At 38.8% G+C, this 22,619-nt stretch overlaps 1 protein-coding gene across 1 annotated transcript in view; it reads right to left on the bottom strand.

Moving 5' to 3' along the window:
- Positions 1-22,619, bottom strand: part of Greb1l (GREB1 like retinoic acid receptor coactivator) — a 250,854-nt gene that overhangs the window by 43,171 nt on the left and 185,064 nt on the right. Inside the window, exons 13-17 of the mRNA XM_076837400.2 lie at positions 22,172-22,357; positions 17,974-18,300; positions 16,764-16,892; positions 16,061-16,195; positions 13,354-13,551 (exon numbers count right to left, since the gene is read on the bottom strand). Of these exons, the coding sequence (XP_076693515.2) occupies positions 13,354-13,551; positions 16,061-16,195; positions 16,764-16,892; positions 17,974-18,300; positions 22,172-22,357 (975 nt within the window). The remainder of the gene's footprint in view (positions 1-13,353; positions 13,552-16,060; positions 16,196-16,763; positions 16,893-17,973; positions 18,301-22,171; positions 22,358-22,619) is intronic.

Below are 22,619 nucleotides of genomic sequence, written 5' to 3' on the forward strand. Positions count from 1 at the left end.
TACTCAAAGCCTTGGGTTCAATCCTCAGCATTGCAAAAGAAAGAGAATATTGCAATAACATAAAAAATAGTAAGCATCTGGGAATAAATCTAAAGGCCTTTATGAAGGTATAATGTAACTATTAAGCAAGTTAAAGAAGACCAAATTAAGCCACATCATAAAATATAGAAAATATAGTTAAATTCATCTCAAATTTATCTATAGGTTCCACATAATGACAAAAAAATTGTTTCTTTTTTTTGTATGAAAAATAGTTTTTTAAAATTTACATGGCATAGGGCTGGAGTTGTGGCTCAGTGGTAGAATGCTTGCCTCACATGTATGGGCAGCGGGTTTGGTTCTCAGCATGTCATATAAATAAATGAATAAAATAAAGGTCCATTAACAACTAAAAAAAAAAAACTACATGGCAGAGCCAAGGATTAAGAATATAAGGTAGGAGAGATTTGCTTCACTAGAGATTAAGAATTGGAGCTGTATTAATTAGACAGAGTTGTTTTGGCACAGGGGCAGAAACCTAGAAACAGACCCTCAATGCATATGGAAATTTGGTCACTGAAGATCAGTGTATTGAGGATCAGTGGCAGAAGGATGGGCTCTTCAATAACTAGTGCTAAACTGCAACGCCGTGATGCACACCTGCAATCCCAGGCCCTTGGGAGGCTAAGGCAAGAGGATTGCAAGTTCACAGCCAGCCTGAGCCATTTAATTAGACCCTGTCTCAAAATAAAAAATTTAAAAAAAGATTGGGGATATGGCTCAGTGGTGAACTTCCTGGGTTCAAACTCCAGAGTCACCAAAAAAAAAAAAAAAAAAAGCATTGAACAATTGGTTAACCACGTGAAAGTAATTATACTAGATTTATTATTTTACTTTTAATTTATTATTTATATCTAATTACGTATTACACAATACACACAAAAGCCCATGTGGATTAAGGACAATCGTAAATAACAAAACTCTAAAACTTTTTTGGGGGGAGTTACTGGGGATTGAACTCAGGTGCACTCAACCACTGAGCCACATCCCCAACCCTATTTTGTATTTTATTTAGAGACAGGATCTCACTGAGTTGTGTAGCACCTCGCTTTTGCTGAGGCTGGCTTTGAACTCATGATCCTCCTGCCTCAGCCTCCTGAGCCACTGGGATTACAGGTGTGAGCTACCATGCCCAGCAAAATTCTAAAACTTTTAGAAGACAATGTAGAATAACTGTATTGCCTTACAAAGAATTTCTTTCTTTCTTTCTTTCTTTCTTTTTTTTTTTTTTTTTTGGTACCCAGAAGTACTTAATCACTGAGTCACATCCCCAGCTCTTCTTTTTATTTTGGCAGAAGGACAGGGTCTCACTAAGTTGCTTAGGCCTCACCAAGTTGCTGAGGCTGGCTTTGAACTTACAGTCCCTGTTTCTGCTTCCTGAGTTGAGTAACTGGGATTACAGGCCTACACCACCATGCCTGGCTCTTATACATGATTTCTTAAACATAAAGAACAAATGATACATAAAGTCAAGAACCTTTATTCATCAAAGACACCAAAACAAAAAGATAAGCTTCCCAAATCTGTGACAAGTGTAACTAACAAAGGATTAGTATTCAGAATGTGTAAATTACTTCTCTAAATCCAAGAGAAAATGGGGCAAAAAGCTTAAATGGAATTTCCTTCGAAGAGAAAAAACAACAACAAATGGACAATGAACATATGAAAAGATGCTCAAACTAGTTAATAAGATGGGAAATACAAATTAAAATCACAATGAAATGAAACCATGCCAAATTAATTTTTAAAATTTCTTTTTGAGACAGGGTCTTGAGATATGTGGTAAGTTGGGTGTGACAGTGCTCACTTGTAAATCCAGTGACCAGGGAGACCAAGGCAGGAGGATCACAAGTTCAAGGACTGCCTCAGCAACTTGGTGAGACCCTGCCTCAAAATAAAATAAAAAAGGCTGGGATGTAGTTCAGTGCCACTGAGTTCAATTCCTAGCACCACCAAAAAAAAAAAAAAAAAAAAAAAAAAGTGTTCTGTAAATAGAGTACTAAAGAGTAGCAAAATGAATGAATCACAGCTACACACAACAGAATCAATTTCAGAGATATAAATGTGAACATAAAAGGTAAACCACAGAAGAATACATAGAAGTGGTTCTACTTATAAAAAGATCAGAAGCATGTGAAATTAAATATTCTACTGTTTAGGAGTTAAGGCACTATAGTATAACTATAAATAAAAGCAAGATATTGATAAACACAAACACATTCAGGATAATAGTTACCTTTAAAAGAGGAGGGACATTCGAATAAGGTCTTCAGGATTCTTCATTTTGGTATCTATTGGGTTTTTATCCTATTGTGATTGCTTTTTGTATTGTGATTTCAAATACTTTTTATCATTTTTATCTACTCAACAATTAATTTATAACTTCTTAAAAGGTGGTATGTAAATATCTGCCCATATTTTAGAAACTATTTGAAGACAATAATTAACAAATTCCAATGGATGGCTATATTATCAATGAAATGTAACTGTCTTCCCTTCGCTTTATATATTTTTCGGGGTGGGTACTGGGGATTGAACCCAGGGGTCTCGCTAAGTTGCTGAGGTTGGCTTTGAACTTGCGATCCTCCTGCTTTAGCCTCCAAGCTGCTGGGATTATAGGCATATGCCACCAAGCCCGGCTTTGCTTTCTATTTTGAATGTTACAGAAATTAAAATGCTAGTGCAAAAAACATGTGTATACCCTTCAATTAGATTAATCAATTTGTACTATTTTGCTACATTTGACTTTTCTCTGTCATATTGTATGGTTGTTATTAAATAATTTAAATAAATAACATGTGCCATAGTATTTCACCCCTCAATCCTTCAATATGTATTTTTTTTTATCAGAGCAAAGAATTCTCCTATGCAAGTATATTATCATTATCACATCTATGGAAATGAACTAACCTCAAGTACCAAGTCCAATGACAGCCTGAATGTGTGGTGTTCCACTCACTGCCCTCAAGCTTTACTTTTCATTTTTAGGTTGAGAATCCGATCAAGAATTAAGCAGTGGCTGGGGACTGAGGAGATTGGGCAGATGTGGATTAAAGAACACAATATTTCGGTGTGATAAAAATAAATTCGGGAAGTCTATTGTATAACATGATGATCAGAGTCTCACAATATAATATATACATGAAAATTACTGGGAGAATAAATTTTTTGAAGTTCTTACCACAAAAAACATGTGAAGTAATAGGTATCTTAATTAGTTGATTTAGCTCTTCCACCATATATACCTATTTAAGGATATTGTTGTGCACCATAAAAATATACAATTTTTTAATTAAAAAATAAATAATAATAAAAAGGGTTAAGCCTTATACTTGGTTGTCATGTCCCTTTATTCTTTTTTTTTTTTTCCATGGGGGGCATTCATGATTTATTTATGAATCTAGACAAGACCTTGTTGAAGTAAGGATATATTTAAGCATTCCAGACACATTTCTAGAAAGTTGGAATTTGCGAAAAGCCTAGAAAACATTATGTACTGAGTTGGTGAAATTTGATACGACATACCAAGTAATTGGGTTTGTTTCTTTCTTTTTTTTTTTTTTTAAGATGAGTTTTCACTTTTTAATCAGGTTTTCTTTTTTCTTTTTTTTTTTAATTAATTTTTATTGTAGGTTGTTCAAAACATTACATAGTTCTTGATATATCATATTTCACACTTTGATTCAAGTGGGATATGAACTCCCATTTTTACCCCATATACAGATTGCAGAATCACTTCAGTTGCACAATCCCTTTATTCTTTATAGTTAAAACAGCCCAACAAATTCCCTTTCCTTTTTCTTTCCGGCATTTCACAACACTGCTGTTTTTTAAGCCTAGTCTGCTTTGCAAAATGCCACACCATCTGGATTGTCTGGCAACTGCCCGTGATTAGACATGAGTTAAACACTTTGAGCAATTACACCCCATTGGTGACATCATGTCCTTCCCTTTGCACCTAAGGTCAATTTGGTCCATAAGGTCAATTTGGTCCATAACTGGAGATGCCAAAGTTTGATTACTTGGTTGGGGTACTGTCTCCTGCCAAATCTCTCCATTGTAGATACTTTTCCTTTTTGTTTTGGGGTGTGTGTGTGTGTGTGTGTGTGTGTGTGTGCCTCCAGTCCTTAATTGTAATTTTTTTCTTCTTTTGAGTTGTAAATGGACACAATACTTTTATTTTATTTGTTTTTATTTTTATGTGATACTGGGGACTGAACCCAGTGCCTCACGCATGCGAGGCAAGCGTTCTACCACTGAGCCACAACCCCAGCCCTGTTCTTCTTTGTCATTTTTAACCCATGGAATGATACTTGGGAGACTGCGGATATTTGTTCTCCAGTAACATTTTATCCAGTGGTGTTAGTATCCATTGATGATCCTTATAGGGACCAATAATTACATTGGCAGTAAAAAATAGGGCTTTTCTGAGGCTGAGCTGTAGCTCAGTGGTAAAGCACTGGGCTCTCACATACGTGAGGCGCTGTTTGATCCTCAGCACCACATAAAAATAAATAAATATACTGTGTTCATCTACAACGAAAAAATATACATAAAATATTTTTTAAAAATAGGGCTTTTCTCCTCTACATTTATCAACTGGCACTCTTTTGTAAAGCAGGGTTTCCCCTCACTTCTGCCCCTTTTATTTCTCAGCATTACTTTAGGCTCACAGGTTTTTAAAACAATTTCAATAGGTTACAATCCACTGCCAATGTTTCTTTTGATGCTCAAAATCTGTAAATTTGTAGAGTAAAATACCCTTCAAGCAGGTTTCTTTGTCCTTTTAACCTGTCCCCAACAATTCTGAGTATGTTCTCACTTTCTGATATAACAAAATGTCCCAGACTTGTCTCCATCTTAGAGCTGGGACAGTGGGGAATGGTATTAGAAGCTAAAATATGGATGTGCTCATCGATGCTGGGATGTCACTGTTTGTAAGCTCTTTTGCTGGACAGAGACAAAAAATATATGAAGTCTTCTTCAAATTATGAGTTCACACTTACATCTCCAATTTAAATCTACAAGAAACATTCCCGGGACAGAGGTTGTAGCTCAGTGGTAGAGCACTTGCCTAGCATGTGCGAGGCTCTGGGTTTATTCCTCAGCACCACATAAAAATATGTAAATAAAATAAAGGTACTGTGTCCATCTACAACTAAGGATATTAAAAAAGGAAAACATTCCTTACTTTTCCCCATTCTATATTTGAGGCTCCCTTCTTCCATGTGAGAACCTTAATTTTCAACAGCATTAAATTTGCTGTCTCCTATGACATACATAAAATAGTTTAAAATGGTCACTATCACTCTATCACTCCCAAACCACTAACATACTAATTATCTGCATTTATTTGTGCTTAGGATATAACACATTGATAATGTACAGTAAGAGAACTGTGTTCAAAAGTTCCCTGAATTAATTATTTTGCTATGAGGCAATGTTATCATTGTAATATGCAGTTAGATTCACATGTTTCTGTTTGTATTCAATTTTAAGTCTGCTTTACCCCCATCATTTTAATTATTTAATTTTTAAATAAGTAAATCATTTTAAGGATGAAAAGTCAAAATTATAAATGAAGTTATACTCATTCTTTTCCTGTCACTTCTACCCCAGATAGATACAACTTTTTCCATTAGTTTCTGGGTTAGCCTTCATGTTTTGTTTTCCAAAAATAAGCACAGTGGATAGAACTTGACAACATTATGTTAAGCAAAATTATCTGAACTCCGAAAGTCAAGAGTCTGTTTTTCTCTCATATGTGGAAGCTAGAGAAGAAAAAGAAAGGTGGGAGGTGGGAGTTCTTGAAAATTGAAGGGAGATCAGTGGAGGAAAGAACTGGGGGAGGGAGGAAAGAAGGAAGGGGAAATTCTTGGGAATTGGCCAGATTACACTGTTGTATCATGTACGTGTACATATACTTAACAATGAATTCTAGCATTCTGTATAATTATAATGCACCAATAAAAAATATGGAAAAAAATAAGCACAAAGAGCTGGGAATGTAGCTGAGTGGTAGACAGCTTGCCTAGTGTGCACAAGTTAGATCCCCAGGACCTCAAGGCAAAAAAATAAAAATAGACACAGAGAATCTGAAAATGGTCAGAAGTGCTGAGAAATGGCCAGTCTGATAAAGATCACTTTTGTTCTGTTTTCTTACTTATTTAATTTGCTTATCACAGTTCTATAGGATTAAATAGAAGTTTATTTTCCAATAAAGCATGAAAAAATCTGTCACATTTTCCAACTACACAATAAAAAATAGATTCCAGCAGTTCCCACCCAGGATACCAGTGGTGGTACCAAGAGGCTCAGCCAAGTCTTCCTAAATCCTAAATCCTACTATTGACATGGTTGGGAACTTAGGAGGTATCACTGAGTCCTCTTTTATGACGATATGCAACTCATTGAGTCCTATAATGGCAGCAGTTAGGAATCACTGTTCCCTAAAGGTTATTAATCTCACCCTCAGGGAGCTTCCAAAAGGTGGGGTCCCAGTCATGGGCATCCCTGCAGAAATAAATGTCCATCTCTAATCCCTAACAAGGACTCCAATCAGCTATATTGAAGATATTTGCCCCCGCCTCACCTTTTCTTTACTGAGAAGCTATAGAATCCAAATGTGTTTACAGAACACTTGAGCATTAAACTGTATCTTCTTTATGGAATTAGAGAAAAAAACAATATCATTTCCTTTAAGGCCATCCCTCTAAAACATTAAAGAAGCAGCAATTTTTCTACAAGCCAGGGACCTTGAAGGGGAATAAAACTTAGAACACGTGTCCCGTGACTTGTGAGCCCCAGTGCCATAGGCCATGAAAGTGGGAGATCTGTCTGACCAGCAGCCAGAACTCATCACTAGAAGGAGTTAATACAGTCTGAAATCTAGAAAAACTAATAAGAAGCAGCGTGCAGTGGCAGACACCTTGTAATCTCAGCGACTTGGGAGGTTGAGGCAGGATGATTGCACATTTCAGGCCACTCTCAACAACTTATAAGACTCTGTCTCAAAATAAAAAAATAAAAAGGGCTAGGGATGTAGCTCAGTGGTAGAACGCCTCTGGGTTCAATCCCCAGTATCACAAACAAACAACAACAATAAAACAAACAACAACCACCCAAAACCTGGCATTCTACTGATTAGGGTATCTGAGAGAAGAAGCACTCGACCTGTACAAGAACAACATTCTAGACTTACACACTGTATAGAACTCCAAAATCCTGCATACTGATAGACACACATAATGCCTACACACTGAAGGTCTGCACTCTTGACCAAAGCTGATTTCTGAAACATGCTTTGAATGAAAAAAATTTGTTTTTGCCTGAGGACTATCAAATCTAAATTATTACTCCTATCCCCGTTTAGATTGCAGCTATTTGCACCCGCCTCACCTTTTCTTTACTGAGAAGCTATAGAATCCAAATGTGTTTACAGAACACTTGAGCATTAAATTGTATCTTCTTTATGGAATTAGAGAAAAAAACAATATCATTTCCTTTAAGGCCATCCCTCTAAAACATTAAAGAAGCAGTAATTTTTCTACAAACCAGGGACCTTGAAAGGGAATAAAAATATATTTCAAAATATATTTTAATTTAACATTCAACTCACAAAATGTTACAAAAAATTCAGCTCAGCAAATATTTATGAATGTCTGCTGGGTCATTGCCCAGATAGATAGACATGTTGCCTGAATATTCACTTTCTGACTGAAGAGAAAGATCATTCATTCATAAACATACAACTACAACCTAGAGTGTTGCGTGTCACGGCTGAGAATCTTAGGGGATTTTGAGTAGCAATGCAGGAGTGTGGAAGAAAAGTGGGAAGTTTCTAGAAGTCAAAGGACCTGCAGCATTTAAAGAAAGGAATGGTGGTCATGTGCTGCCAAAAGTTCAGATTCAGACTTAAAAGGCATTGGTCACACTGGTGAGAGGGCCGGTCTGCAGGGTGCTGTGCATAGTGGAGGTGAGGACGTAGAGGTGACCCTGCACAACTCTTCCAGTCTGGCAGGTGGCTAGAGGAGGGAGTTGCAGGGCTTTGGAGAATCAACAAAGGCTTATTTTGTCTTTGAGAGTGAGCAGTTTAAAATTGATGGAATGAGTCCTTGAGAGAATTTGAAGATGGCATTTGAAGATGGCACTGGGAGAAGAGAAAATCAACAGCTCAAGGTACCTGAGAAGAGGAAACAGCAGTATGTAGCGTGAGGTAGGAGAGCCAGACTTAAAGACAGGAGGGCAGTCCTCCCATTGATTAGGAGGAAAGGGAAAGAGAGGGATGTGTAAACAGGTTTCTAGATTTGAAGGCAAGACGTGATTACCAGAAGTTTCTGGGGTTCTTTTCTTTGGGTAGGGGACGGGGAAAGAGGCAGCATTGGCATTTGTTAAGAGAGAGGATGAGGTGAGAGGTCTGAGTGGGTGAAATGGAGCCTGCTATAGCTAGGGTGGAGAATGGGAGAGAGATCCAACTAAAGAGCCAAAAAAGAATTAATTTTGGCAAAAATTGGAAAGGTTGAATCCCTCCTTCCCCTGCAAAGAGTCCAACACCTTGAGTATAGCAAAGGAATCTGTGGTCTGGAACTGGGAACATGTGAATAGATGACTTCAGCATCCAGCAGGGTCTAGCACACAACAAGGGGGTACGGTGTTTGAGAATGAGGAATTGCAGGTCCAAGCCCTAGGAAACTGCCAGGTGGTCCACCTGTGCACGAGCAAATACGGTTCAGTTATGTTTGCATGGAGGAACCTCTGGTGTTTCTTTTCTATCCTGTACAGTGAGGCATCCCGAGAATTTTCCCTCTTTGATTCTTGTTCCCTGAGTCTTTATCACTGCCCAATAAATACTATCTTTTTTTTTTTCTGATGAAATTTTAGGTGATCAACAAAAGAATATAAGATTGATGAGACCAAGAAAATATATTTTAGAAAGTAAGAATGCCTTCCTCTGCCTCTTCACTTCCCCTCCTAATCACTGCCACTTCTTAAAACTCTCTTATGTCCATTTGGACAGAGTAATCTACCTGTATATCAGCAGACAAAACATATCTCTCTGGCTCTTTTATATTCATGTACGTGTGTTGAAGCACCAAATTCATTCTGTTTTCCTGAGTACAATAAATGACACCCCTCCACCCAGCCCCCAGCTAGATACTGCCAGACCTGCTCCCATTTGCTGAATGCTCCCACCTGCACCATTTGAAAGCAGGGAGGTCTAGAATATAGTCACTGATATTTCCTGTATTCATCTCCCCATCGTGAACAGAAAATGGCTTACATTTTGATTGCATCAGTATCCTAGAGTTCTGATGGGATGTCGAATCTCCCTGAATGAGAAGAATTATGCTATAAATGCAGATTAAAAAAAAAAAAGACCCTGAAACAAAAGCATTTCCTGTAGTCTGTATTAAATAATCCTTCTCCATTGCTCACCCCAGCATATACAAGCCTACTTTGAGCAAGCTTAAAAATGTTTATCCTATTGCCTTTTCACCTTGGAATTCCTTCCATAACATTTTCTTTTCCCTTCCCATGCTCCCTCCCTTCTCTCCTTCCTTTCTTAATTAGAATGCGAGTTGAGGTATCAAATGTTTCACTTTAGTGCTGGGTCTGCAACAACGTGATGGTTTCTATTTTCATCTTTTTACTTTGAGCCACACATGGGCTGCCAAGGATGTGCCCTTTCTACATGACCTGGCAGCTCTTCCCTGCCTCGTGCTTTTCCTAGCAGGCTGGCTGCCTTCTTTAGGGAAGGAGGCAAATGGAACCCCCTCTGTCCATTCCTTTTTTCCTCCTAGACTTCCATTCAAACATTAGCAGAGCACCTGATGGTGTCAGGCCCAAGAGAGACCCTAACTCAGGCACGAGGCATCCAACAGTGAAAAAAATGGTCCTTGCTCACAAGGGACTGCCCTCTGTGACCTCAGACCAACTAAGCTCTCCTCATTTGACATGATAAAATTGAAACTGAGTCAGTTGATTTATTGGGAAGTCTTTCTGTTTCAAGAGCTATGATATTTAAGAAATGTTTTAATGAACAATTTCTCTTTACATCCTTTTTAAAATATAAGACAGTAGAATGCATTATAATTCTTATTACACATATAGAGCACAATTTTTCATATCTCTGGTTGTATACAAAGTATATTCACACCAATTCGTGTCTTCATACCTGTACTTTGGATAGTAATGATCATCACATTCCACCATCATTAATAACCCCATGCCCTCTCCGTTCCCCTCCCACCCCTCTGCCCTATCTAGAGTCTATTCCTCCCATGCTTCTTCTCCCTATCCCACCCTGAATCAGTCTCCTCATATCAAAGAAAACATTTGGCATTTGTTTTTTGGGGATTGGCTAACTTCACTTAGCATTATCTTCTCTGTCTCCACCTATTTACCTGCAAATCTTAACATGTGTTTGGGTCTTTCTCTTCTGTCAATTGGTACATGTTCCAAGAAAGTACTTAATTATCAATACAAATAAATTTTGGTGTAGTTTAAAAACATGAAACACTATGTATTTTTTTTAAGAATGTTGCTTACAAAAGCTTTTCATATCATGAAAAAATATGCACACTGTGATGTCACAAAAAGATACAGGCAGGGAAGACAGGCATCAAAGGACGTATTAAGTCATTTGTTAACAATAAAATATTTATAGTGGTTATCCTTGAATGGTGGAATTACAAATGCTTATTTTATTTTTCCTGTTGGGGATTGAACTCAGGTCTTGAGAGTTTTAGTCACACACTCCATCACTGAGCTCTTCCCTCACCCACAAGTGTTTAAATTTTTCTGTTATTTCCTTTATTTTTCAAAATAAAACTGCTAAGAGCCATAGCCAAGTAGTAATGATGCATGGCATTTTTGGTTGAAAGGTGACACCAACAAGCCATTGAGATGATATGATTATGTTAAGATCTGCATTCAAATGGATATTAGACCCCTGCTGTCCACCTGGGCCTGCTGGAGAGTTCCTGTTGGTTGGGGAAGTGCGGTAGGAGGGAATTCCGGAGGAGGGATTTCCTGTTGTGGGGTCCGGGAGAACGCTACATGTGTGGGTCATTTTTCCCCCCGGGAGCATACAGGGCATTGGCAGGAGTTTAAAAATAAAGTTTGTTCCTGTTTGAGTGGCTTGTGATTTTGTGCCCAGCCAGACTGCGGCATAAAACCATAATTATTTTTCTATAATAAAATGAATAAAGCAATTTTAAAGATAAATAGAAATGACTATTTTTGTGCAAAAATTTTAGCATGTATACCAAAGTTAGATGTGAATAATTTTTAAAATACGTTTTGCCTGAAATTTCAGAGTCCCAGCTTATGTAAGTGGTTATATTCTGGTAACTTTCTAAAGGATAACATCTTTTTTTTGTTCCCCCCCAAAAAACAGTAATTTTATTTTGCTCACCAAAGTGTGGGTTAGGGACTCGGGTATGGTTGGGGTAACAATCTTAATATGCCTATTTTAGAAAAATCTGAGAGCACTGAGAAGGGAAAAGGAAAGACCTACACAACTGTTCCATCTATCAGAAATACAAGGCTTTATTTAGGGACTTGCATTTATTAGGAAAGGTGAAAGTGCAGGTCACCGAGAGGTTATTTCAGGAAAAAGCTCTGCAGATGATTTTGTCACTCTGAACAGGTGCTATGATGTGTTTGTTCAGATATGACTTGGGATATCAGATCACAAACAGGAAGGCAGCGAATGCCAATGGGTGTGAGTAAAACAGCTGAAAGAGAAGGCACTGCCTCCATGTATGGAAGCAGAAACCCCAGAAGAAATGAAAGGTCTGGCTGCTGGTTGGTGTCATGGAAGCCCATTCATTTCCCACAATGGAGGATGTTGGCATAAAGAAAATGCAAAAATGGCCAGTAGCTGAGAAAGCGTAGCATCCACTCTTGTTTCTGGAGAGGAGAAGGCATTTGACCTTCTCTTGCTTAATCACCTTCGGTCATTTTGTAACTTGGCATTCAGAAATTTAGACACTAAAAGAAAGATTGCTTCTGGGCCCCCAGAAGTTGTTGGCAAGACTCTCCATGTGTCAGTCACGACCACCAAGAAAGGTTCAAGAGAGGGGGAAAACCCATTTTCAGCTTCTTGAGCCTCTAGAACTAACAAGGGAAGATTTCTTATATAGCCACACTGCTCAAAGTGTGGTCCTCTGACCAGCAACACTGGCACCCCTTGGGACCTTGTTAGAAATGTAGAATCTGGACCTTCCCAAGGGGAATTTCCATTTTAACAAGATCCCCTGTTGTGATTTGTATATAAGATAAAGTCTGAGAGATACATTATAATAGGTGTGCAACATACAAGCCAAATTTTAAGCACTTCTGAATTTTTCTGCATTCTATTTTCAAATATATTGAAAATAAAAATTCTTTAATGTGGACAAAAGATTCATCCTCCAACTAAAATCTATGTGTGTGTGTGTGTGTGTGTGTGTGTGTGTGTGTGTGTGTGTGTCTCCGGTTAGGGTAATCAGAAGCAACTTGACATTTATAATTTCCTTTTCACACCCAATTTACACAGGCTAGCATTTTTCAGCTGTCCAAATTTTCTCAACTCCTATGGTTTTCCTGCAACTCTAAGCAAATTTTATTTTTAAAGGGGATATTTCTTGCCACAATCTTGTAAAAATTTTGCTTCCTATTTTGTACTTTAATTTTTTTTTTTTTTTTTTTTTTAGTTGTAGGTGGACACAATACCTTTATTTTATTTATTTATATGTGGTGCTGAGGATCAAACCCAGGGCTTCACACAAGTTAGGCAAGCACTCTACTGCTGAGCCACAACCCCAGCTCCTAACTTTGTACTTTTAATAATGAGACTTCTCTTTGATACACGGAGGAAGGTGCTCTGGTTTTGTATGCTGAAAATGTGCTGGCAATATGTAAACTGTCCGTGAATCTGCCCATGAGAACCTGACCTGTGGGGGCAGAGGAGGAGCTCAGATGGCACCAACCCCACCATCCCCACAGGGCTGTCCTTGCCTTCATAAATTTCTCTTCATAAATGAATGACCAGATTTCCAGTCCCACGGATGACATCATAGATTTAACAGTATCTGGGAAGCATGCCCATCCATTTGCCCTTGACCATGAAAGGAAATAGGAAAAAGGTCAGAGTACTTTGAGGGAAAACTTGGAGATAAACTCAAAGTAACACTTAATGTGCTTTTATGGTTTTTATTACTGAAAAACATTGTAAGTGTCCTCTAAACAACTGGATTAAACAAAAGACAGAGGTCAAGGGAAATCCCAGGCTGGACCTAGAAAGAATCCTCTCCGAGAGTTCACGCTTACCTGATTGTCGAACCCGTTGAAGAGTTTGCTGGACTAGAACCTCTGATCTTGGGACGATGATGATGAAGTCTACTTTGCTGAAGTGGCCGAGGTCCAGGCTCTGGCTGCCACTGTCTGCAATAGCACACACCTGGGATAAGAGTTTTCTGGCAACCGTAAGCTGTGGTTGATAAATTTGGAAGGTTTCATTATCTAAATCTAAAATTAAAAAAAGTTATAAGAACAAGATTAATTTACTTCTGTGATAGCCACTATGAACCATAAGCGGACAAAACACACATGTTCTACTGCCCAGATTTCGCACTTGCTTTTCTCATTCACTATGAGTTTTAACAGATTTGCCTATTTTCTCTGAAAAGCTGGCTGAGAGGTGTGCTCAGGAGTTGGATGTAGGAGTTTTGCAAATGTATTATTTTAAAATTGATGCACTGTCTTGCAAATGCCTACTTCAGTATCCTTTCCCCTGGCTCAGAGATGGTGGAGATAGACTGCACTGTCCCAGCTGGAGCCAGGATTCATTTGGAGAAAGGAGAGAGTTTCCAGTGTTTTTAGGAATCTGAGCGCAGGCCAGTACCCAAGTCCAGCTCCGGGAAGGAGGTGATGCTGTAACTATGATAATGCTGAGTTCCTTTGTGCTTTTCTGAATGGCACCACGGTAAACATTACCTCTTTAGCAAGTCAGTTGCAACACATTCTGAAATTCCCCTCCTGGTGACCAGACAACTTCGGTCATGCAGACATGACCCTGACCTTGCTTCCCACTAGACTTAACTTTGCCAGTTCTTGTGACCTGGCAGACCTAGGTGGTGTAGTCAACGCCAGCACTGACACCAGTACTATCTGAAGAGACCTGACACATGACAGCCAGCTGGCCTCTAAACAGGTGATGTATTACAAAACATTGTCCAGATACTCTATGCATGTCAGTAGCTTTTTATTGCCAATTATAATCCAGCAAGTAATCTCTCATATGCACACATGCGAACGCGCACACACACACACATTCTAAAAGAAATAAGCTTCATCAGTGAAACAGCTGAGCAGGCAACTGCCAATTTTTTTTTTTTTTTTTTTTGTCCTGGGGATTAAACCCAGGGTGCTTTACCGCTAAGCCACATCCCTAGGATCCCCCTTTTTTTCCTTTAATTTTTAATCTTGAGAGAGAATCTCCATAAGTTGCTGAGGCTGGCCTTGAATTTGCAATTCTGCCTCAGCCTCCCAAGTCACTGGGATTACAGGCGTGCGCCACCACAACTCGTTGCCAAGTTCTGTTTAAAGGCTGCTTTTTCTCAGGAACACATGTAGGCCCTTGGAACACAATCATAAGGCCCTAATTAACTTGTGCTAATTAATGTTTTCTAATAGCAAATTGCAATGTAGCTGAGGCAGACAGTAGACACAATACCCTACCTACAATTGCAAGTGGAGATTGATACAGAAAGAACCCACTGGCAAAGTTCAAAGCTGCGAATTTTAATAGTAGGGTTGTGGATGTAGCTCCGTGATAATACATTGCCTACCATGCACAAGGCCCTGGGTTCAATCCCCAGCACCAAAAAAAAAAAAAAAAAAAAAAAAATTTTTTTTTTACCCACAAAGACTACCAGTCAAAACAGGTACTGTCTTCTACAGACCTGTCCTTCAATATGGTCAGGCTAAAACTTCCTTTGTTCATTTCCCACGTGGGATGGGCAGGAACTAACATACACACAAATTTATAGAATTAGCAAAGCTTGCAGTTTGCTTGATTACTGTGAAACAACATTTCCTAAACGGGGAACTGAGGATATGCACTTGGGGATCTGTAAACAACCTGAGAATTTTAAAATTCTAAACTTGTTAACTTTTTGTTAACCATTCAAAACAGTTCATGTAAACACATTTTGGATCATCTGGATAGCTGCTTTCTTACCAAATACCATCCAGGACTCAAAAACACTTCATGGTCTGTATTTGTACTTGTCTTTTGGACTGAGCTGATGCCAAGCCAGGCTGCTTTTACTGCCTGAGGCAGTCCTCACACAGAAACCCAGGGGAGGCCAACTCCCTGTCAACAGCATCTGATGAGGGTCTGTTTCCTTTCATTCTTCCTCTAGTTCTTTTTCCTGTCTTTTTCTATGTTGTCCCTGTCAATCAGTGAATTGGGGGAAGGAATTTAACCTGAAGGAATTCAATCTAATGACCCACGGCCTTGTCCCAGACCCTCAGTGCCCCCTTGGGCCCCACTGGCAAGGCAGCTGACGGTGCTGGTATTGCTGCTGCCTTCCAGGAAGGTCTCCCTCTCTCTGAGATAATGCGGGTTTTACAAGTTAGAGGAGAAGTGAAGGAGCAGGAGCCAGGGGCCCTGCACAACCTGCACTCTAGTTTCTTTCAAGCCGTTCTTTGAAGCCCTCAGCAAGTACAACTCCCTGGGCACAGCTGGTGAAAACACTGAGGATCCGGTGAATCTTCCAAGGAAAAAGAGACTATTTGGGGATAAAGTATTTGGTTTTAATTTTAAGAAAGTTTTACTAAGAACAAGGCCTTTGATCCAGGCCACACCAGGGTAAGGCATTTTTAATTTGAACCTGATTTACCATGTAGACAATGAGGAAAAAGCCCTTTCATGGTTGATGAGATTTGAGAAAGCCTCAAAACCCTGAGTGACTTAGCTTTGGTAATGTCTGTCCCAAGGACCGACTCCCTCCTCAGCCTGAAGTGACATTACCCAGATTTTGCGTGGGAATCATAGCAGCAGCCTCCTGAGGCGACACACATTCATTAAGATCCCCATTGAAAGGGGTGACCACACTGTCTCCTCTTCTTTGTTGCATTTTTTCTAGCAGCTTGTCCAGGTCATCACCTATGTCAAAATAAAGTGGAGATAAGAAGGTTACAAGAAGTGAAAGGCTTGTATGGTTTTTTATCTGTCTCCCAAATTGGGTCATTAAGATTTGTGGGTCAGCCAGCAATTTGTGTCAGAGTTTATACTTGGCCATCTCTCCATGGAGTCTTTACAGCAAGAGCTGCCCTCCTTGGTATTTACCTTGTGGGTGTCCTGCTTACAACTGACATGCTTTCTTAGGTTGTATCTCTCTTGACTCCCATAATATTCAAAAGCAGGAAGAATGGGATTATTCTGTCTCCACATGACATATCAGAAAACTTGAGATCCAGGGAGAGAGAGACTTGCCCAAGGTCACTCAACAAAGTCATGGCTGAGCTGAGGCTTTGATTTTAGTACTGACTGTCCTTTCTCTGGACCCCATGCTGCTTCCTGTGGTGTTAGTCACAAAATACTGAGGATAAACCATTCCAAATGAAAGATCAGCTGGCAAGCTTAAGCTCCATCCTCATCTCGACAGGCTAAGATTTAAATCCAATCACACAGCAAGGGGCTGGCAGCATGGCCAAATCTTACCACCACTCACCTAATGACGTGGTTTTGAAATGTGATGCCAGGAAACTGACCTTTCCTGTGATGAGCTCATAACTAATTTCTTTCAAAAACTCACTTGTGGTGAGCATGCTCTCTGCCAGAGCCCGGGACTGATGCTGACCTGAAGAACAGAGGACAAGAGATGACTCATCAATGGGACAAATGATGATCACTGGAACATTACTTAAAATAGCCACAATGGGAAACAACTAAATCGATAACTATAGAGACTTGGGATAAGAAAATCACGGTATGTAAAAAGATGTGGACAATTAAGCAGCATTTGAAATGTCACTCCGAGGACTACAGATAGCCTCAGAAATGTTTATAATATGACACAAAGTGCTGTTGGGATAAAATGATGTACTTTATGTTTATCACTGTGAAAATGTACATATACATGCATTTAAAGAATAGGGAAGAATATGGAGAAACCTTATAAAACTGTGTGTTTGCATAGTTGTAATAAACATTTGTCTTAAAATATAAACTTCCATTATTCTTGCAAATGAAAATGAAAAAAAAATGAATATATCACGCTGCCCGGTGAAGCTTTCAAAAAATACATATAACACAGAAGATAGGCAGGCCGACAGGTTTTGCCAAAGTGAGGGCACTTAGCCACTGTGGTCGGAAGAGGTGAGAGCCATTCAGTACAGAAAGGCAAAGTTTAGTCCAAATGGCTACACAGGGTAGTGCCTGATTTAAAAATCAGCACAGAGGGGCAGGGGGTGGGGGGAAAAGACTGTACATTTTGTAATGTACTAACTTTCTGAACATCTTTCGAGTTGATGTTACAAAATAGACTATTCAGGGAAGAAGGGAATGCATGAGCTAAGTTTCTGGCAAATTTAACTAACTGGCATTGACCACCTGTGGCACTGGCTTTATCACATGCTAGTGTGGTAACATTTCTAAAACCTTTTAAGGACAGAAGTTACATGAGACAAGGGTATCTGTTACTAGGGTGAGCTTTGACAGAAGGCTCCCACAGGAGCAGCTGACAGGGGCACTGGCCAAGTTGAGGGCGACAGCACTTGCTCTGAGGAGAAAAGGAAAAGTTAAAATTAGTAGGAAAAAATCCAAGTGGAAGCAATCAACCAGCAGCTGATCACGTCAATACCTGAAATACCCAATGACTATTTTTCAAATGGATGGATGATTAAATGATGCATTAAACAAACAGACAAAACATGACTCACCTAACACCACTACACAAAATTCATTTCCTCTGATTTTCGATGTACAAATTGCCACAACATAATCTGGTAGCTTCTGGTAGTGTCTCATTTCACTGAGAATCCTCAATGTCTCTGAAATGCCCTCCGCCAAAGAGTTTTGGGTCACAATCACATGAACCAGATCTTGAGACACGCTGGCAATTAATCTAGCAAGCCAGGGGAGTTGTCCTGGAGACACAGGTATACATGGAGCGCCCATCTGCAGAGCTCGCTCTCTCAGAGTAAACTCCTGCATAGCTTTCAGCATTATTTGCTCAAATTCTTCCCTGAGAGGTATCTGATCAGGACCTATAGTGAAGAGAATTATAGGTAGAATTATAAAAATCACAGGTCGGAGAGAGAAACACCCACCCACCCATCATTCTGCAGTTCTCCTAAGCCTACTGTACTTGGCAAGTAAGCACCTCTTCCTACAGTGGAACCACATATAGAGCCCCTACTATTTCCCATGTGAAACTTCTTTCTCTGATGGCCTCATTTAAAAAAAAAAATTTCTGTTCTCCTTTATTCTATGTCTGATCTTCAAAAGAGAATATACAAGGAAAGAGAGTCAATTCTATTGTATGCCCAGGGAGATGGGCAGATAACATATTTTGCAACATATTAACCTTGGCTTTGTGGAAACTGTTAATGACCAATATGACAAGATGCCAATCTGCTTGTCTGTAATCAAATTTAGGCTCCATTAATTTCTCATTTTATTCCTAGGCATTTTGAGAAAAATGTTTTCATGTACTACCTCTCTACTTAATTTTGACAATACTATCCACAGGAAAATTCATTATTTTTCATTCCAAAATTATATGTTAAACAGTCTCACACTTTCCCCAGATAGGGAATGCTTTCCTCATCTAGCTATTCTCCTGCATTCTGGATTGTTAAATATGGTAGTTGGCCTCTTCCACAGCCATAGAAAAAACTGAACTTGTCCTGCAGACTGGTAGACCCTGGAATTCAGGGGATTTTGTTACTTATTCTCTTTAGAAACTCAGTCAATCTTTAGAACAAAATAAGCAATTCAACATTTGACTTCCAAGAGACACAAATAAACTAAGATTTCTACATTTACTTTAAATTAAAACCAGTGACAGTATATTCACTCCTGGTATTCTGTCATTTTTTTTTGTTGTGTGAATCTGAGATTTGTAAATGGGCTCCTGTAAGCAGACAGACTCCTAAGTGTCTGTGATATGAGACCAAGCATTAACTTCAGAACCTGGGGCTAAAATTCCCCTAGGAAAGAATATAGAGATAAGAGCCTAGACTTCTGTTTTGGAAGAAGGAAACCCTCAGAAATCATTTTTTCCTATAATGACGATTAAGTGCCCTCTTGGCCCTGCCCATCTTTTCTGGGAGAATAAGAAAATAAAGGGTTTAGCAATTTTTTTTTTAAAGATAAGTGAAGTTAAATAAAATATTATACATTTTAAAAAATAAATAATTTAAACCAGGTGCCATGGTACATGTCTGTAATTCCAGCTACTTGGGAGGCTGAGGCAAGAGGATAGCAAGTTTAAAGACAGCCTCCACAACTTTAGTGAGACCCTGTCTCAAAATTAAAAAATAAAAGGGGCTGAGGATGTAGTTCAGTGGTAAAGCACATACCTATTGTATGTGAGACCCTGGGCTCATTCACAAGTACCACCATCAAAAAAAAAAGTTTAAAAAGAAAAAGTAAATACATAATTTAAATTGGAGAATAGAAACAGTTTTTCCAGATTGGTTGGGAGCCAGGGAGAGACAGGAGAGTAGATGTTTCTCTTCTATACATAGAAACAGCAAGTAAACTGTGATGCTCACATTGTTTGTTTCTGATGTCCTATCCAAATACTTGCTAGGGAGAGATGGATGATAGGTGCTGCTTTTTAAAAAACAAACAAACAACAACAACAAAAACCAAAAAACACCCGGGAGGGCTGGAGTTGTGGTTCAGTGGTAGAGCACTTGCCTGGCATGTGTGAGGCCCTGGCTTCAATCCTTAGCACTGATATAAATAAATAAATTAAATTAAATAAGGACCTATTTACAAATAAAAATATTTAAAAAAAACACCTGGGGGGTTCACAAGACTTCTGATCTCCATTCAGCTTTATCAAACTGGCATCACAGTAGTGGTCACTAGGTACATACACAGCAGTCAACTCATAGAAGTTAGATCTGTCTAATCATATCAAATGAAGGGAAGGTGGTAATCATTTAAAACTTCCTTCCACTAGAATATATGACAGCTCAAAAGCAGGTGGCCTTGTCTCCAATTCCCTGATGTGGCTCATTGACAACCTGAAGGCTCAGAAGCCCAGTTCATAGTTGTGTCTATAAGACCCTTTCCAAACCAGGATTGAGTGGCATGTTGTATTAGAAAGCATAATGTTCTATTAGAATGTATTCTCAAATATAAAGGCATTCTAGAAAAATAAAATTATCCAGCATATTCTTTGTATCTTCAAATTCACTTTTGTGGAGTTTTGATGGAATTATCATTAGGAATTACAGAATGAGGGAAAATTCATTCAAGTTTAAATGAGGGAAGAGACTCCTTAGAGTGAAATCCTTGCTTCCAATCATCAAACATCACTACTTCATCCTTGCCCTTTACAGTAGTCTGCAGCAGCCTTTTCTCCACTTTTTGCAGACTTGCTAATTAGAATGTTTTTCCTTGAAGTCCTGGTATCTCCAGGAATTTAGTGAGTGTAGCCCAGGCTTCAGTTCTCACAGCTTTTTGGACAGAACAACCCTAATAGGAAAATACCAGGTTCCAACAGACCCAGAGCCCTCCAACAATCTCTGGTTTGCTGATTTCATTATCTACTTCAAAAGATTTCAAGATTGTGAAATATCAGAAACATTTCTTAAAAGTGACTGTAGTGGAAGGGCCTGTTCCTTCTGAAGAATCTTGCTTCTCTTCTTTGTTACCTCTAAGAAATTGGGCTACTAAAGTATCAAAAACTGTCCTTTTCAAAGTGTGGATTTTTAAAAATGTCTATAATCTATGGCAGGCTGGGGCTGTAGCTCAGTGGTAGAATGCTTGCCTAGCATGCACAAGGCCCTGGGTTCCATCCCCGGCACTGCAGGAAGAAAAAAAAAAAAAAAAAAAAAAAAAAAAAAAAAAAAATATATATATATATATATATATATATATATATATATAAGAAAAGAAAAAGTATGTATAATCTGGGGCATATATGAAAATATTCTTGCTGCCTTCTCAAAATCTCTGGAGAAAAAATTATTTTGAAGGATTCTAGAACAGCTACTTGAGAGAAAAATAAATCTTAATGTACTAAGTTTAAATTTTTTTTAAAAAAACTATTCTGGCTCACTTAAAATTTTCCTAGAAAAACTGTTTATCCAAGTACTTTATTATTTCTTAATACTAGAGTATTTTTAACATAAAATGTTCATGAAAGTGCACATAAAATTTTTCACATGTAATTTTACATTTCAAACATTTTTCCAAGGAAATCAGAGGTTTGAAATCCCTGGCTGAGGCAGAAAGATTGCAAGTTCAAAGCCAGCCTCAACCACTTAGTGAGACCCTCAGCAACTTAGCAAGATCTCAGGAACTTAGAGATACCCCCCTCTAAAATAAAAAAAGGGATGGGGATGCAGCTCACTGGTAAAGTGACCTTAGGTTTAATCCCTAGTACTACCTACAAAAAGGAAAATATGATAGGACTACACCAAAGGGGTGTAGCAGGAGGAAAAAAGTGGATGTGGGGCTGTGCATAAGCAACATAGAAAGGCTAAGTGAAAAACTGGAAAATAATTGTTAAAGACAATGGCTAAGTTTGCATCTCAGACGACAGCTGTACTTTCAGAAAGGTGGCCTGGCCAGATTCCTCAGGAGAAGTGAGCCATAACACAGCCCTAGAAGGTTCTGCCTACATCAGAACTTTGGAGCTCTCTGGAGCATCATGAGATTGGACACTAGGTGGAGCAATTCATTTCTTTTAAGACTCAAAGGAATAAAGGGAGGGAGAGGACAATGAAAGGAAAGGGGAAGTCATAGAGGGTGGGGTGGAAGAAGAAGAATGTTAGAAGTGAAAGAAGGAAAATAAGAGATAGTGTGTGTTGAGGTGGTGAATGTGAGCAAGGAAACACTAAAATACAATAAAGAATAAAAACAGTCACTAACAAATGATCATCAAAAATAACTTACCTAGCCGCACAAGATACTGTATCGTCAGAAGGATCATGTTTTCCACGCTCAGGAGTTGGCTGCCAGTCAACCCTAATTGTTCCAAATCTTTGTTTTCCAACTGTGGAATCTTGTAGCAATTCACAAGCAGGGGACTCACAACAATGTCACCAACATTTCCATAGAAATAGGGTAAAGTGCCATAACCTGCCCCAACAGAAGCAGGTTCAGTATTTGTTTCTAAGGTCCAACCAGGACCTCAAAGAGGAGAAAAGATGCTTAATGAAATTCCCTGTTCTCTGAGACGGCTACCAAGCAAATCACTCAAATACAACCATCCTAGGAAATTCACTTGAATGCTTCAAATTCTGTTTCTACATCAAATCAGATGAACACAAAGCAAAACACACAAATTGCATTATCTGTTTCCCACAGAAGGGACATGTTAATATATTTCTGCCCTAGAAGA

This window comes from Callospermophilus lateralis, chromosome 17, assembly GCF_048772815.1.
Source record: "Callospermophilus lateralis isolate mCalLat2 chromosome 17, mCalLat2.hap1, whole genome shotgun sequence".
Classification (NCBI taxonomy): Eukaryota; Metazoa; Chordata; class Mammalia; order Rodentia; family Sciuridae; genus Callospermophilus; species Callospermophilus lateralis.